The sequence below is a fragment of the Dreissena polymorpha genome, chromosome 15 (genome assembly GCF_020536995.1).
Source record: "Dreissena polymorpha isolate Duluth1 chromosome 15, UMN_Dpol_1.0, whole genome shotgun sequence".
Taxonomy (NCBI): domain Eukaryota; kingdom Metazoa; phylum Mollusca; class Bivalvia; order Myida; family Dreissenidae; genus Dreissena; species Dreissena polymorpha.
Window position 1 is genome coordinate 39049770 of NC_068369.1, and position 15917 is coordinate 39065686.

At 35.7% G+C, this 15917-nt stretch overlaps 1 protein-coding gene across 2 annotated transcripts; it reads right to left on the bottom strand.

Annotated features, from left to right (window-relative positions):
* Window positions 1-3789: 3789 nt before the first annotated feature.
* LOC127860606 (uncharacterized) lies at window positions 3790-14596 on the bottom strand. Of its 2 annotated transcripts, XM_052398802.1 has the most exons (9): window positions 14334-14596; window positions 12416-12601; window positions 11379-11510; window positions 8706-8849; window positions 6980-7093; window positions 6509-6598; window positions 5681-5898; window positions 4744-5002; window positions 3790-4445 (listed from the first exon to the last, which is right to left on the bottom strand). In XM_052398802.1, exons 1-9 carry the CDS (start codon window positions 14371-14373, stop codon window positions 4441-4443), a joined length of 1188 nt encoding a protein of 395 aa, XP_052254762.1. In that variant the 5' UTR covers window positions 14374-14596; the 3' UTR covers window positions 3790-4440. The 2 variants fall into 2 exon arrangements, with proteins under 2 accessions (XP_052254762.1, XP_052254761.1); XM_052398801.1 differs by lacking the exon at window positions 3790-4445 and having other exon boundaries at window positions 4490-5002.
* Window positions 14597-15917: the final 1321 nt, after the last annotated feature.

The window sequence follows — 15917 nt, forward strand, 5'->3', positions numbered from 1 at the left end:
ATAGTTATGGCCCGGACAAGCTTGTTCCGCCAGCCCGCCAGCCAGCCAGCCAGCCCGCCAGCCAGCCAGCCAGCCCGCCCGCATTCGCCAAACTTATAACCAGTTTTTTCCTTCGGAAAACCTGGTTAATAATAGTAGTAGCAGTAGAGCAGTAGTAGTAGTAGCAATAGTAGTAGAAGTAGTAGTAGTAGTAGTAGTAGTAGTAGTAGTAGTAGTAGTAGTAGTAGTAGTAGTAGTAGTAGTAGTAGTAGTAGTAGTATGTTATGTTATGTTATATCAGAGCCTTGCCTTTATGACGTTTTCATTGGCTGATTAATTTGAGGGAACAGGATAGTATCTTGTTCCCACCATATAATCCGCGTCTGTGATTGGCCGATTATCTTGTGCGCACAATATAGCGATTGTGTTTTCAAGTCTCAAAAAAAAAGAGACGGGTAAACAGAACTTGTGTTTCCCGCTCCAAAAAAAAAGACGTGAAAACAGAACTTTTGTTTTCCCGTCGCCAAAAAAAAAAAATCCTGAAAACAGACTTATTTTGTGCTTCCCCGAGTTATTTTTTTTTGCGACGGGAAAACATAACTTGTGTTTTCCCGACTTTTTTTTTTTGGAGCGGTGATGTCACCTTAGTGCCACCGTATTAGTGCCACCGTAGGCTTGTGTTTGCTTATCAATAACTTTACTGAGTAACGGCAAACCTTCATGAAACGTTGAATATAACAAGACTGTATGGAACCCTGCATTTGGAAAAAGTTGACTCAAGGTTATTGTTGTTAAAACTAGTTTCTTTTACCGAAAAAACTTTTCAAACATGAACAATTTATATGAACAATGAACAATTTTAATATTCAATAAATGTATTAAATTTCAGCAATGAACAACCATTACTATTTTGATAACAATAATAAAAGTACACTGGTCAACACAGTCAATTTATTATCACAGAAAATAAAATTTCAATTGTTAAACAGTATTGCTGAATGGGTCAAGTTCCCCACGGGGAAAAAATGGGTACGAAAAATGTTGAGGAAAGATCGGGTACCTGTAAGTATACCGGGGTACCCAAAAGTATCATTTGAAAATCGTTGTACGGTGAAGTATACTTCAAAGTACCCGGGGTACGGGGAAGAAGAACCCGTGGGGAACTTGACCCATTCAGCGTTATAATATCATAATTTTACTTGATTTCTTCACAAAAAGATAAAGCAACAACGAACCGATGTGGTTTCTTTGATTTATTACGATTAAACATATATTTGAAGACAAAGGCTTAATACACCGATACGCGGTATCACCAAGCTAGTTAAATGCACAACATAATGTAAAATAATTTTGATAATTTATCCTGAATGTTGTGCAAATACATGACCAGACATTTTATATATTTCATATGCAGTCAAACAATGTACCGGTAAATACATTCAACCGGAATAATTATTTAAGCATCAAACGTTAAATAGTATGTTCCATAGAACTCAAGAATGAGTGCGCGATTATACACTATTGATGTTTTAATACACTGTCTTTGAAAATATCTATTGTTAAAGACGAAGACACTGTAATCACTTAGTTTATTCCAGGCAATGGCAGTTCTATCAGAGAATACTTTTAAAAGACGACAGTTCTTGTTGGAATAGTTTCGAAGAACTTGGATTTATTGTTCATTAAGTTATACACTATGTTTTGATGGAGGCAGTCGTCATATCTCTTGGCCCTTTTGGTACGTTAAGGCCTTATTGGCTAAGGTAGCGTTCAATGGAAATGGCCGACAGGTGCCCTTTCATCAACTTGTGCAAGAGCGTCAACCTGCGGGAACGTCGTCTGTCTTGGAATGGTGGGAAGGCCAACTTGAGTGACATTTTTGTGACTCAATCAGGCTGATTGGAGCGATAGTCTCTGGTGATGAACCTTGCGGCTGATCGCTGTTAACCCACGAGGCGGTTAATGTCTGTTTTGCTTGGATCCTATACAAATCTGGAATATTATAGCTTTGAACGTTCAAGCGCTAGATATGCATTTTTCGGTAGTCCAAAGGGCAGTGACTGAAGTTTATTCTCGGGTCTCCAAGAGTAGAGTAAGCTCGCTTTGTTATATTGGTTATATAGGTTTTCCATTCCTTATCTTTTGATAAAGTAATACCAAGGTAGGGGTTTTCTTGCTATTTTGAGGATGTCTTTGTTAATATTGTAGAAGAAGCTAGATTGGTGTTTGAAACTATGAATTCCATCCTCAATTTGTTGATGGTTGTCTGGCTCATTCTGTAGGAATTCATGATCTTTAACTGAGTGTACTGGTCGTTAAAGAGACAGTCATCTGCAAAATATGGGATCTGTAACTTCACCCTCTCTGGCAGGTCGTTTATGTAATACAAAAAAATAATAACAACGATCATAGAACATTCCCTTGATTAACTCCGGAGCCAACTGGAACTTTATGAGATTTCTCTCCGCCAACAAGCACATACATTTCTCGGCGGGTAAGGGATTTTGAGACCCAGGAGAGAAGGGTACTTCGTATTCCGCAGTTCTCAGTTTAGGTATCAATTACGAGATTCGTATTTCATATTCGGCCCTCATATTCGGGCTCTTGAATAACGATACTCCCTTTATTCTTGAGTAATTAAACCTGGGAATCTTTAACTGTCGGTATGATCTAAGCCTTTGCTTCTTTTTATTAATATAAAGGAAAGTATGACATGAAACAAATGTGCCGATGTCCAATAGTCCTGAAGTATCACAAAATTAAAGATACCTCAAGATACCTAAATTAATTGTAATAACTCAAAGTTAATCGATAATTCTAAAAAACTTATTTAATGTTTTTTTACCACTTTTTGTGTCATTTCAATATGTCTGCTCCAAACCAACCAACGAATTTCAAATTTCCAAAACGGAATTTCGGGAAAAAAATCCCGAAGAACGTTCTTTCAACCCACATGATCCCTATTGCTGTGTCGCCTGCTACAAAGTACAAACTGCGACATATAATAATAATATAATAATAGTACTACTACTACTACTAATAATAATTTTATTTCACGAAGAATTCACATTAAGAAATAATTTATTTTTTACAATGAGGTCTTCAATAGCATAACACAATTATATATTTTGAAAATGCATACGAACACACACGGGATAATACAAAATATTCAAAATATGTTACAAAAATCAATCTTGCAAAATAAATCACATCAGACACATCACAACAACAAAGTATTGACACAAAGTATATCAATGATTTGTTTGTAGGTATTCTTTAAATTGTATTTTGAATGTAGTATTTGACGACACTTGTCGGATGCTTATTGGAATGAAATTCCATACGGTTCGTGCACGAAACGAAAACGCCCGTTTTCCATAATTTGTTCTAAACGGAATAGATGATATATCAGTGTGGGTGGTGGTGCTAAGAACGTACACATTGTTATTTGAGATCTGAATAACATTAGTCAAATAAGAGGGCATTGTGCCTATTACATACTTATGAATAATAGACCCAATTAGGAAAGTACATATGTTATGAAATTTGAATAAGGTAGCTAAAGGAGTTGAATATGGTTTATTCAGTATTAATTTATTATTTTAGATATAGTGATCACTACTCCATCGTCTGTCTGTCACAACTTTTGTCATTCAGAATATGCCTGCAATTGACGTGTATAAGGTCAGGTATCAGGCATAAAAACGCACCAGAATGCGCCATTTGATGCTAAAAATTGAAAAAAAATCCGGACCCCCACCAACAACATTGAGTTCCCCCCTCCCATACCCACCCCCTCCACCGCCCCAATGTAATTTGCTTCCAACGCCCCTGTGTGAGGCAAAAATGGCACCACTAGTAGTTTCAACGCTGGGTGTCTTAAAAATAAATTATTGTAAAAACAATGAATACCACAATAAACGTTTCACCCTGAAACAAGGTCTTATTTTGCCGTGAACTACTGTTCATTATTTGGACACTCGTAAATACATGGCAAACAAATCATTGTGCATTTACAAAACATTGGTATGATGTGAAAGGGACCTTTTCACGTTTTGGTTAATTGACATTTGAAAGCATTAAATTCGTTTGCTTCAACATCCCTGTCCATGATTGCTCCTCCAAACCAAAATTATATATAAATTATTAAAAACGGGAATTGCTGAAAAACATTAACCTAATGTTTGTAATATAAGAGCATCATTGGAACATCCGTGTCGTTAATGAGCATAGTGATGTTCCGACCTCGTGGTACTTGTGCGCATAATCCTTCACCTTGAACATCTTGCACACTTGAATCGAACTGAAGGTCACGAGCGCGCATGCATTTTTCTGTCGACAGGAACTGACGCATGACAATAATGACGCAGCAAACTTGGTTAATACTGCTGTAGAATTGTACGCTGTGTCATCGAACCGTTCGTAGTGGCTGCTTACAAAGGTTGGCTGCGTTTTTCTGTCCTAATCTGAAAATGAAAACGAAAATCCATATATACATCAATTTAATAAACACTAATTTACCATGCATTTTCGGTATTGGTGTGTGATTACTACGCTTGTATGTTTGAATGTGCATAATTGTGTACGGGCGCTCGTACGTAGGTATGCATGTAATTAAATCGTAATGGAAAGTTTCATGACAACAATAACAATAATCGGATACTCGGGCGTAAAAAACATAATCAGATCAATAACCAATTCTTCTAATAAAATATCGACAAAAACGACATTAGCGTGTTCAATGCCACTAGCTTTCATCTCCACCTTGAATCAGAGTGGACATAATCCTAAATATCATGTCCCCTTCCTTAGCTCCTTGGCTGTAATTTCCGTTGCCCATCGAGTCCGCGATGCAGACAAACGCCCCGAGATAAGTTGGGTGCCACACCCTCAGCGTTGAGCCGTTAAACGCAGTCACGACCCCTCCATAAGAACACGTGGATCTTGGAATGAGGGAGTTTGTCATCGCACTGCCCACCGTTTCAAACAAGAATCCTTCATTCGGCCCTGTGGTAACTTTTATCTTAAATGCGAAAACAAAATTCTATACTAATAGACGACCTAAGATTGTTTATTTACTGAAACCTACTTACCAATAATGTAGTAAACCAAATAGGCCCTTTGTTATACTATTTAAATTATTATTTAAACAACAGCATGTAAACATTTTAAGTTGGTTTAATACAAGCTGACGGTATGTTTGTTAAAAGATTTAAACACACTTGCATGCTTTAATGCAATTGTTTCTTAACACCTTTCAGGAATTGTGAACAAGATTATCCCAGGAACTTAGTCCAACATTTGGTCATCAAAGAGACGGTCTTTGAAATAGTAAATGTACCACATTAAATCTTGTATTATTAATGATACCATAAGGTGTGTGCAAACTAAAAAGGAAATATTTGCTGCATAATTTATCAAAAACATGATTTTGCTGTAGTGTTTATATTTCCTCCAATAAACTTGATGTCAATGTTTTCTTACACTTATACTATTTACAAAAATCAATGTTTACTTGTTTTCTTCTAGTCACTCATGGGTCGTTTGGTGTTTGTTATGATTGATTACAATATGGTCAGTATTTTTATATAATGAATCGTTAATTTTGAAACTGTAAAGTGTGCACTCATATAATACTATACATTAGTTTTGTTCGCTACAGAAAGAGACATTTTTGAGGAATAGTCTATTTCATTCATACCAACGCATATATTAACAAATTCTCCAACTCCACGCGTGTTTCCGGTACGTTTATCTCAACCGCAGAACCAGAAGAATTGTTGTTTAACGCAATTGTCTGGCTGAACACGTATGAATCCGTGACGTCACACCAAGCTATGGCGTCAAGGTATGCAGAACTCGCTGATGCAGGCAAGGGATTTAATCCCCAGCCATCATATCGCGTGAACAGCACATTTCCTTTAAAATATTATTTTTATAATTGATATCGGTACACTACCCTTATTTTTACAATGTTTATATAAACAAAACAATTATTCTACCGGTATAAGTGTCATGTATCTATGCATCTGTGATCTATATACATGATAATAATAGTTAATAGAATGTACAATACGAGTAAATGTAGACTATTATTTAAAAAGTCCAATGTAACTTTTCGAAACAGTGAATTGCGTGTTTTCAATGGATGCATTTACCATATTGATTTCACCATTGCTACATTTAATAAATATTTTTTGCTTTTGTATATATGTGCGATTATCAATCGGAGTCGCCGTGGTGTAATGGGTATGTTGTCCGCCCAGCGACCGGGAGGTCAAGGGTTCGAGTGGTGTAATGGGTATGTTGTCCGCCCAGCGACCGGGAGGTCAACGGGTTCGATTCCCACCGTGGGAGCGTTCTTTAAATCTTCCCAAAGACAGCAAGTTCTGGTTCTAGGAACATGTCACGGACTCGAGAGGGTTTCAAATAAGTAGTTAGTCACAAAGTACTTTAAATTAAATCGAGCTAAAATATATATGTTTCAACTAAACTAAACGATAATCAATCACGATGCATAACTACTGACCCCGATATGGCGCCCATACTCGAACTGTTACGTCATTGAAGCCGAACTTCAGACCACTTGTTTCATTGCCTTTGTTGTACAAGGTTGTCCCTGTTGGGTATTAGGTGAGCATGCCTTTTACGCCCACGAAACACAAACTTCTTTTGAATAAAACGAATCCGTTGCATAAGTACGTGGATACAATTTGGACAATTTTGTTAAAAAATATGTAAAGTTGAGCAAAAGCATATTTAATGATAGTTTTGATAGGATTTTTCACTTACGACCTTAAACAATAACATTCAAAGACATATTAGTTTATTTTTGCTTTTCCGACAAGTGACGACAGTAAACAAGACCGGTGACTGAACGTATGAATCACTATAAGCTTCTGCTTTAATTACTGTAAATAAACGTGCAATAATTAATGATAAAAATATTCATGGTTGTCATTTAAAGGATAAAGTTTCAAACGTGGTCCACGGTCTATACCTTGGGCATCGGTATAGTACCCGGCATCTAGTCCGTCGGTAAGACGCGCACGAACCTTCACGATGTCGGGGCACTTTGATATCTGGTGGTGAAGCTCTAAGAACGTCTCGTTGGCTGATATGAATGTCGTAACAAAATGTATACATAAATACTTAATACATAAACGCAATGCGAAGATAGAAGCAAAAGAAAAAAGCAAACTATTTGCATACAACCCATAACACAAGTAAGACGATAAAATTAAATTAATAAAAAGATGCCATATTATTTGCTCAACTGTTGAATACGTAGGTAATTATCACTTAGTGTGCAAAGAACGATCTCCTTGTTCAAATCCAAACGTATGTTATATTCAAAGTATGAAGTCGCAAAAATTCACGAGATCTTTGTACCCTCAGGTCGTTGTAGACAAAACATTCAAAACGTATGTTATTACAACCATAGTATATATATAAAAAAATATTGAAAAATAAAACAGTTCGTTCTAATGTATTCCTGAAAAAAGTTTCGATAATTTATCTACCTTTACTTTTAAGGTAATAATTATAAATATTTGTGTGATAAACACTAATATAGCGAGAAGGGAGAGACATCAGAATTTAAAAATATTTTGTTATCGTGTTTCAAATATTGAAGTTGCTTTTTACGCTCGATCACATAACGCCGTAAATCAAGAATGTGCTTACATGTTTAGATGTCATCCGAACGTTTCAAAAAGAGATGACGCTCAAGTGTCTTTTTCGTGATAACAACTATGATTTGAACATCATTGAACTAGTTTCGTGATAACAACTATGATTTGAACATCATTGAACTAGTTTCGTGATAACAACTATGATTTGAACATCATTGAACTAGTTTCGTGATAACAACTATGATTTGAACATCATTGAACTAGTTTCGTGATAACAACTATGATTTGAACATCATTGAACTAGTTTCGTGATAACAACTATGATTTGAACATCATTGAACTAGTTTCGTGATAACAACTATGATTTGAACATCATTGAACTAGTTTCGTGATAACAACTATGATTTGAACATCATTGAACTAGTTTCGTGATAACAACTATGATTTGAACATCATTGAACTAGTTTCGTGATAACAACTATGATTTGAACATCATTGAACTAGTTTCGTGATAACAACTATGATTTGAACATCATTGAACTAGTTTCGTGATAACAACTATGATTTGAACATCATTGAACTAGTTTCGTGATAACAACTATGATTTGAACATCATTGAACTAGTTTCGTGATAACAACTATGATTTGAACATCATTGAACTAGTTTCTCACATAAAGGTGTCAAAATATATACCCCTACGAATGCATTTCTGTTGTTAAAATGTTTCTTACTATGTTGAATCACCAGCCAACTCATATTGGTAATAAGAAAATACTACAAAAGCATAAAATAATCAACGAAACCACTGGCGACAGCAAACAGTGCGTTTATTGATAAAGCGTATTTAAGGCCTTATTTACATAACATAACAACGACGTTTGATTTTAGTTTATTTAGTCAAGTTTCTAAGTTGTTTTCTTAAATGAGATGATATTGAATACCCTATGTAAACTCATTCCTTTAGAAATGAACATTAATTAAATATGCAATCCATTTATAGGATCCTGTCGAACTGCTCTTGGACATAAAACATATCTATATATAGCATCAATATACAAATAAAAGGGTCATACAATGCATTGTTTACATACGATTTTTGGATCCGGCCTTCATGAAAACTGTACTCGAAGTCACGTAACAAGGGACCGGAAGCGCTGTTTCCAGCCAGCAGCGCACCCGTACGTTTACCTGTCTGGACGTCTGAATGTTAGGTCCAATCCAATATGGCGACTGTCCTTCAATGTAACAAGAAAGATGAACTCTTATTTATTCAAACAAATCAATTGATGTCTTTTAGTGTTATAGGGTAAGTTTAGGGTCATAGAAGACAATAAGAACTGTTTACATCTAGAAACACGCCGGTTAAGGCGGTGTTTTACTGATATGCAGGTATGCAAGCTTCAATATGAATCACAAAGTGAATCGTAAGAGAACGAAATACTCTTAAATATATATGTATTTTTTTTAGAAATCCATTAATCGTGGGGGTAACAACTGACCCTTTGAACATATCAAAAGCACATACCGTATCAACTTTTATTATTTAAATTAAACTGCATTGTGTACTTAAAAGTGATCAGCTTTGTTGATACTTATAAGGGGGTTCGCCGAGGCTGTCGTGAACCCGACTACAACATTTATTCAATATATTAACCTCGCCGTGGGAAAATGGGGCTATATGCATGTGCGCAAAGTGTCTCACTTATTAGCTTGTGCAGTTCGTACAGGGTTTTCAGGGACGACTCTTCCGCCTTTACTGGAATTTCGCTAAAATTTAATTTTACGATAGTTTCTCGATCGAATTGGATTAACTAATCGCTCCATTGGTGCAAACATGTACCATGTGCCTTATGATTTTAATGTCACCTTTTTGTACACAGGGCGAAATAATCGAAGACTTAAAAAAAAAGCAATTTGTTGTAAACGCTCAAGTCATCAAAAAGCAATGAGTATTCACGCTCGACTGAACTCATTGGAAAGAGAACGCACTTAAACCATTAAGTGGTCTTAGCGGAAAGTGGTGCGAACATTACGACATTACCGACAAAGACATTAATGATGGTCGATTTGGAAATTGATAATCAGAATATAAAATAGAGCGCGAATCGTCGATTTTACGATCGGTGTATAATTATTGATGCGACTGCACGACAAAGATTATGGAAACGTTTAGAGATATTGTCGTTGTGCCATTAGTATAATGCAACAATCATGTTATACTTCGAATAGGAAGGTAAGTGAACAGTCAAGTTTGAATAATTGGCAACTTCAAGAGATTAAAAGTCAGCATGTCAACAACAAAAAACACCCGTCTAAATTTTGTTTAGATTTAACTGAAATACATAAAACCCGACTTCATATTCAATAGTTTTGCGACTACTTTACCGGAATCGAGAAAACTGCAGAGTTCATTTATACATAAGTACATGCAGAACCAGCAGTAGAACATTGTGTGTACTAAATCGCAATATATTTAAGCCTCGCTTTGAGAAAACGGGGTTGAATACATTTACTGACAATGACATCCCATAATATACCGTCCTGTCGATACAAGCTCATCAGGGACGACACTTTTTGTCTTTACTGGATCTTTTTATAATAAGAGTCTTCCTTAAAACGTAAAATACCATACGTGCGGAAAGTGTCGTCCCGGATTAGGCTGTGCGGACTGCACATGGTATCTATAACGGCACTTTAAGCACATGCCTTAAGACCCGTTTTCCCAGAGAGCGGATCATTTATATTTAGATTTATTCACTACTTCTCCCCATAAAAATTAATTAGTGCCATGTACAAGCTGGAAGAAATTTCGTTAATATTTTCAAAAATTACATCGATAAATACCATTGTAGAAGCGGTTTGTGTTACTAATATTACCACTCCACGTGGTAACATTGGGTCGCTTCCCGCGCAATGTTTTGAGAGTGTGTTTTACTATTTTTTTTGCGTTTGCAAAACACAGTGTTATCAGTGATATTGATACAAAATAAAAACATCAAAAACAAATTTCACCAGAATCATCGAAATTATTGTGTAATCTAAGCAAAAGACGCCACTAGGGTGTCTGTTTGTGGAAGCTTTTCGACTGCTTTGTAACGTGATTAAAAATACGGAATACCATTAGGGCCATCGTGGTTACACACAAAAATCCAGAGGGTGACAATGCGAGTGTGCGATAGTACGATGGCGACAACGCGAAAGTACGATGGCGACAATGCGATAGTGCGATGGCGACAATGCGGCAACGCGATAGTACGATGGCGACAATGCGATAGTACGATGGCGATAGTGCGACAATACGATGGCGACAGTGCGATAGTACGATGGCGACAATACGACAATGCGATGTTGGTTGCGATAATACGATGACGACTGTGCGACAATACGATGGCGACAATGCGATAGTACGATGGCGACAATGTGATAGTGCGATAATACGATGACGACAGTGCGACAATACGATGGGGACAGTGCGATAGTACGATAGCGACAATATCATAATACGATGAAGACAGTTCGACAATGCGATAGTACGATGACGACAATGCGATAGTAAGATGGCGACAATGCGATGATACGATGGCGACAGTACGATATGAATATCGAATTGTCGCCATCGTACTATCGCGTTGTCGCATTGTCGCCATCGTACTATCGCATTGTCGCCATCGCACTATCGCATTGGTGCAATCGCACTATCTCATTGTCGCCCTCTGGATTTTAATGTGTAACCACAATGGCCCTAACGGTTTTCCGTACTGTACCTGTGTTAATTCCTGCTCCCACTGCATAATGGTTGTATTTATTTGGTAAGAACACTACCACGTCGATGGCGTTGTATATGTATATGGCACCACCATAGAGTTCATTGAGGTCATCATCCCTTTCTCCGTTTCCTAGCAAAATTCAGAAACAATAATAGTATTACCATTATGAAAATTTCCATTATTGAACGAAACGTGTCTTGAAATTCATTTTGATGGCAAACCATCGTTTAAACGGGTTCAGAAACACTCGCTGCCCGTGGAACCATATATATTTTTTAGGAAATACGTAATAAACTAATTGAGATGTCATGTTATGTATTTGTTTTTGAGACAGTCAATACAAGGCGTTGTGAATATTAGATATATAGGTCTAACAAATTAGTTACATTCAAAACACATGTATATGGAGGAGTAAGTCAACGTTTACTTCTACATGAAAAGTATCATTTTCCCTCAGAAAAATACATTGGCACTCATGCGTTAGATATATTCTTGAATGCGTGAGAAATGTAGCTATTGCCGTATATGCGTACCTATTGTGTTAAATAAAAAAATCTAACTTCATTAGAAATTAAAATACTGCATTGGCTTGAACTTCGAGATGATTAAGGAAAAGTTACTCTTTCGTTTTATCTAAATCTTTGACTGCCTTAGAAATTACTACATTTCCTTCAATATGTACACGTCGCCATGAATATACATTTTTTTACAGCCCGACACATTCGCATATTTTCTTGAATATTAATTCTTTATCATTGAGTGTTATTCTTAAATGCATACGAACTGCATCAAAATCCTTTATGTGCACTAATAGCCTTGAATATTATGTGTGACTACATGAGAAATGCAGTTTGCCATGAAAATCAATTATTGGTGAATTAAGAGATGTTTCTTTTCTCTTGTATGTTTATTCTCCACATATCGCCTGTGCTATGAATGCTTGATTATTTAAGAGATGAACCTATTGCCTTGAATGTATTTGTTTTTTTCACATATTACATTTGATATAATTATGGATAAGATAAGAGCTGTACCTATTGCCTTGAATATAAATCCTAGATTGGGTTCCTCGATAGACTTCACCTGGACTTCTACGAGGCGCGGTACCTGGCCCAGTCCATGCGGTACCTGCAGGGTGCAGTTCTTTGACTGCGCCTCTAGCGGCAACCAGCCGCTGTCAAACTGGGGCAGTCCGCTGAACGCATCAATGACTACAATGACTAAAATGCGTCGAGAAAAAAATTACCGAAATGTGATTATCTGGAGTTCATTTCCTTTATCTAGAATGCATGAATTATTTTTGAATTGACTCAGTAGTTTTGAAAAAAAAAGAACAAGCGTTTGTGAAGCACAGTAAAATGATGTATGTTAGATCTACTAAAAACATATTGATATTTTCATTGATAATGAGTTATGTGCAATCGTACACAATAATAGTACGTTTATTCCCATGAAATCACATAATTTGTGTAAAAATATCAATATCATATTTCGTGCATCGCATAAATTCTACTATGTACAGACCGTGTGTAATTCAACGCTTTTGAAGACATTTGACTGATGATAATAAAAAAAACAAGCAAAAAAGATATTTTGGACCCATATCGGTCTTATATGAGTATTCATATGAGTCCAATATGTATTTTGAAACCAATTAAATTTCGCGCACCTGTTTAGGTTTATTGTAAGACCCAAACATGCCCCATGACGAAACCAGATGAGCCATACAATATACGTTTTTAGTCTTACATAAAATAACATCTGCTTAAGGGATCTTTTTACGGTTTGGTAAAATGACAAAATTGAAAAAAGTTGTTTTAGATTCGCAGATTTTCGGTTTAGTTATGATATTTGTGAGGAAACAGTAGTACTGAACATTTGCCATGGACTAATATAGCCTTTATCTGCATCTTTTGACGATTTAAAACCTAAAAATTAAAAAGCGTTGCAACGCGAAACGATTGAATAATTTGGAGAGCTCTGTTGTTGTCGTTTAAATTTGTGAAACTACGACGATTGCTTATATAACGTTAGTTGACTAATGCGCTTTTACTTCAGGATTGCGGGGGTCACTGGTTCAAGCCCTACTGCGGGCTACTTTTTTTCCTTTTTTAAATTTTATTTTTGATTTTTAACTGGAGCTTTTAAAATTTAATGTTTACATTTATCAATATAAAGCATTTAATAACAAACTTCAAAACATGCCAAAATCTATGAAAAGGCCCCTACGGTAATGTAACAAATTAGTTCAAACTCAATACCTTTAAATAAAATGACAACATGTACATGTACAGATACCAAAATAATGAATATACATACTGGACACCTAAAGAATTAAATATTAGAAGGCTGCATTTCCATTTCTCTTGAATTATTGCTTATCAACACCAGAACACACTCTAATGCAATGCTGCTAGATGATTTACTCAGCCAAAAAATAGTATATCAACCAACCAACAATGAGCATGTGAAAAGGCGGATTTATATTGACCAACAAAAATACTGAATACAGAATTATGTTTGATTGTCTGGTATCTTTCAATTTTATATGAGCATGCTTTGTCAGAAAAAAAGAAACTCTGCGGCTAGGTTAGAATGAACTCTTTAGATTTGTAACTATATATAGAAATTATTGAACTTAACTTAAGAAGAGAAATAAAAGAGAACTTAGAAATTATCTAAATACTTATCTTGTTTATAATAAGTGATACAAATAGTGCTTACACATCTAACTACGGTGCAAGACATTTTCTGTTCATAATAATAGGGACGCTTTTTTCCCGTATGCCGTCTTCCCTGTTATAATAAGGATTTGCTTCATCAAAATGATTATTTCTATTTCAAGTTTGTGGAAAATATAATACACATGTTTCAAACGGCACAACAATGAGATTGCAATGAAAATGTATATACATGCATAATCAGATATATACTATATAAATATATACTTACCCACGTAAATACATATGATTAGCTGAGCTAAACGCAGCATATCCGTGGCTCTGGCTCCAATTATTTGTCGCAAATAAAAAAATCTTGTGAATAAACATGCATAAGTATATTAGGAATCCAGCAGGTTGTCCAAACATTAACACGAACAAAAGCATCCTCTAAAACATCCACGGGCACTTAAGCACTGAATCGATACAGAACAAAGAGTCGGTTATTTTCTATTCAAAAAGTTCATTCGAAACAATTTATATTACAAAGAAGTAATTTGATTGATCACTTTCCAATGTCTACTTTAAAATGAATAACAAATACGTTAAATTGGGATCTTCCGGCTCAATCAATGGCCTTAATGCGCGTATTTGATACTGACAAACTAAACATCATTATTCGTTTGATTTAAATGTTTTCATAACATTGGCATGGCACTCATGAAACCCATTAGCATTGAATGCATGGATTGTTTCCTATATTTGCTTTCAGTTGTGTTCGTCCACGTTCAGCGAGTTGAATGGGACCATAGCAGTTTACTTAGTGGGGTAGTCTTCATTTAATTTTTATCGCGTCCGGTACGGAAATAAATGTAGGAAATAAATGTAGGAAATAAATGTAGGGAAAAAAATGTATTATTCGTAACGGTACTCCAAATCATGTGTGCTTTAAAGTAGGTGCCAGGTAAATGTCTGCGATCGATACATTTTGTTATTACTTCGTGTTCTTATTGTTAACATACTTAAGAGCTTTTTTGGTTAGATGTTATGCATAAAATACAAAAACGCTCAATGCACTTGCAAACTCGAAAGGTTAATTAAAGGGTGTGCTGTAAAAAAAAGTGAAACTAAGAATATGTTTGGCATATCATATCTACTTATAATGTGTGCAAAAGAGAAATTATTAATGAGTCTTATATAGAAGTGATAAATAAAAAAATATATAAATATGAACATATTGTTTTCATACAATCTCCTAACGTAATTTGTGCAGCGCGACTCTCCAATTTTAATCCAAGTTGGACGCACATGTGTGAAATATATTCCGTGTAAGACGCTCCGAGTTTCAACGACAATTCCAAAAGTGTCTGAGTCACATGTGAACTAATATTTTTTTTAATCGGTAAAAACTACCGTATCGAGATATGCACAAACACGGTTAAAAAATAAATATGCTTTAAGTTACTTTCTAGATATTCTATAAGATGGTATTTTTCTAGAAACAAAGTTAACATTGGAACTTGTCCACAAATGGTCCAAATTACAATTTTCTAAATTTTTGTCACAGATTCAAACATATTACAACGTTGTACACCTGGGAGTAAAAAAACACGATGATGATGGTGCTGAAAATACAGTTTTGATCATGGATCATCATTTGAATGGTAATTATGTATATGTATCTATGTAATCAAATGGTGCGCTAATAGCTACATCCCCGGAGTAAGGGCCCTTGGACAACACCCGCTCCTTTTTTCACTGAAGAATACATTTTACCATGATCTAAGGAGAAAACCAGAGTCCCGAAGACAGAGGACCAGTACCAGCCACTTTGGTCGTTTTAACTCGTCCTGTTAAACCTGGCATTTACACAGCA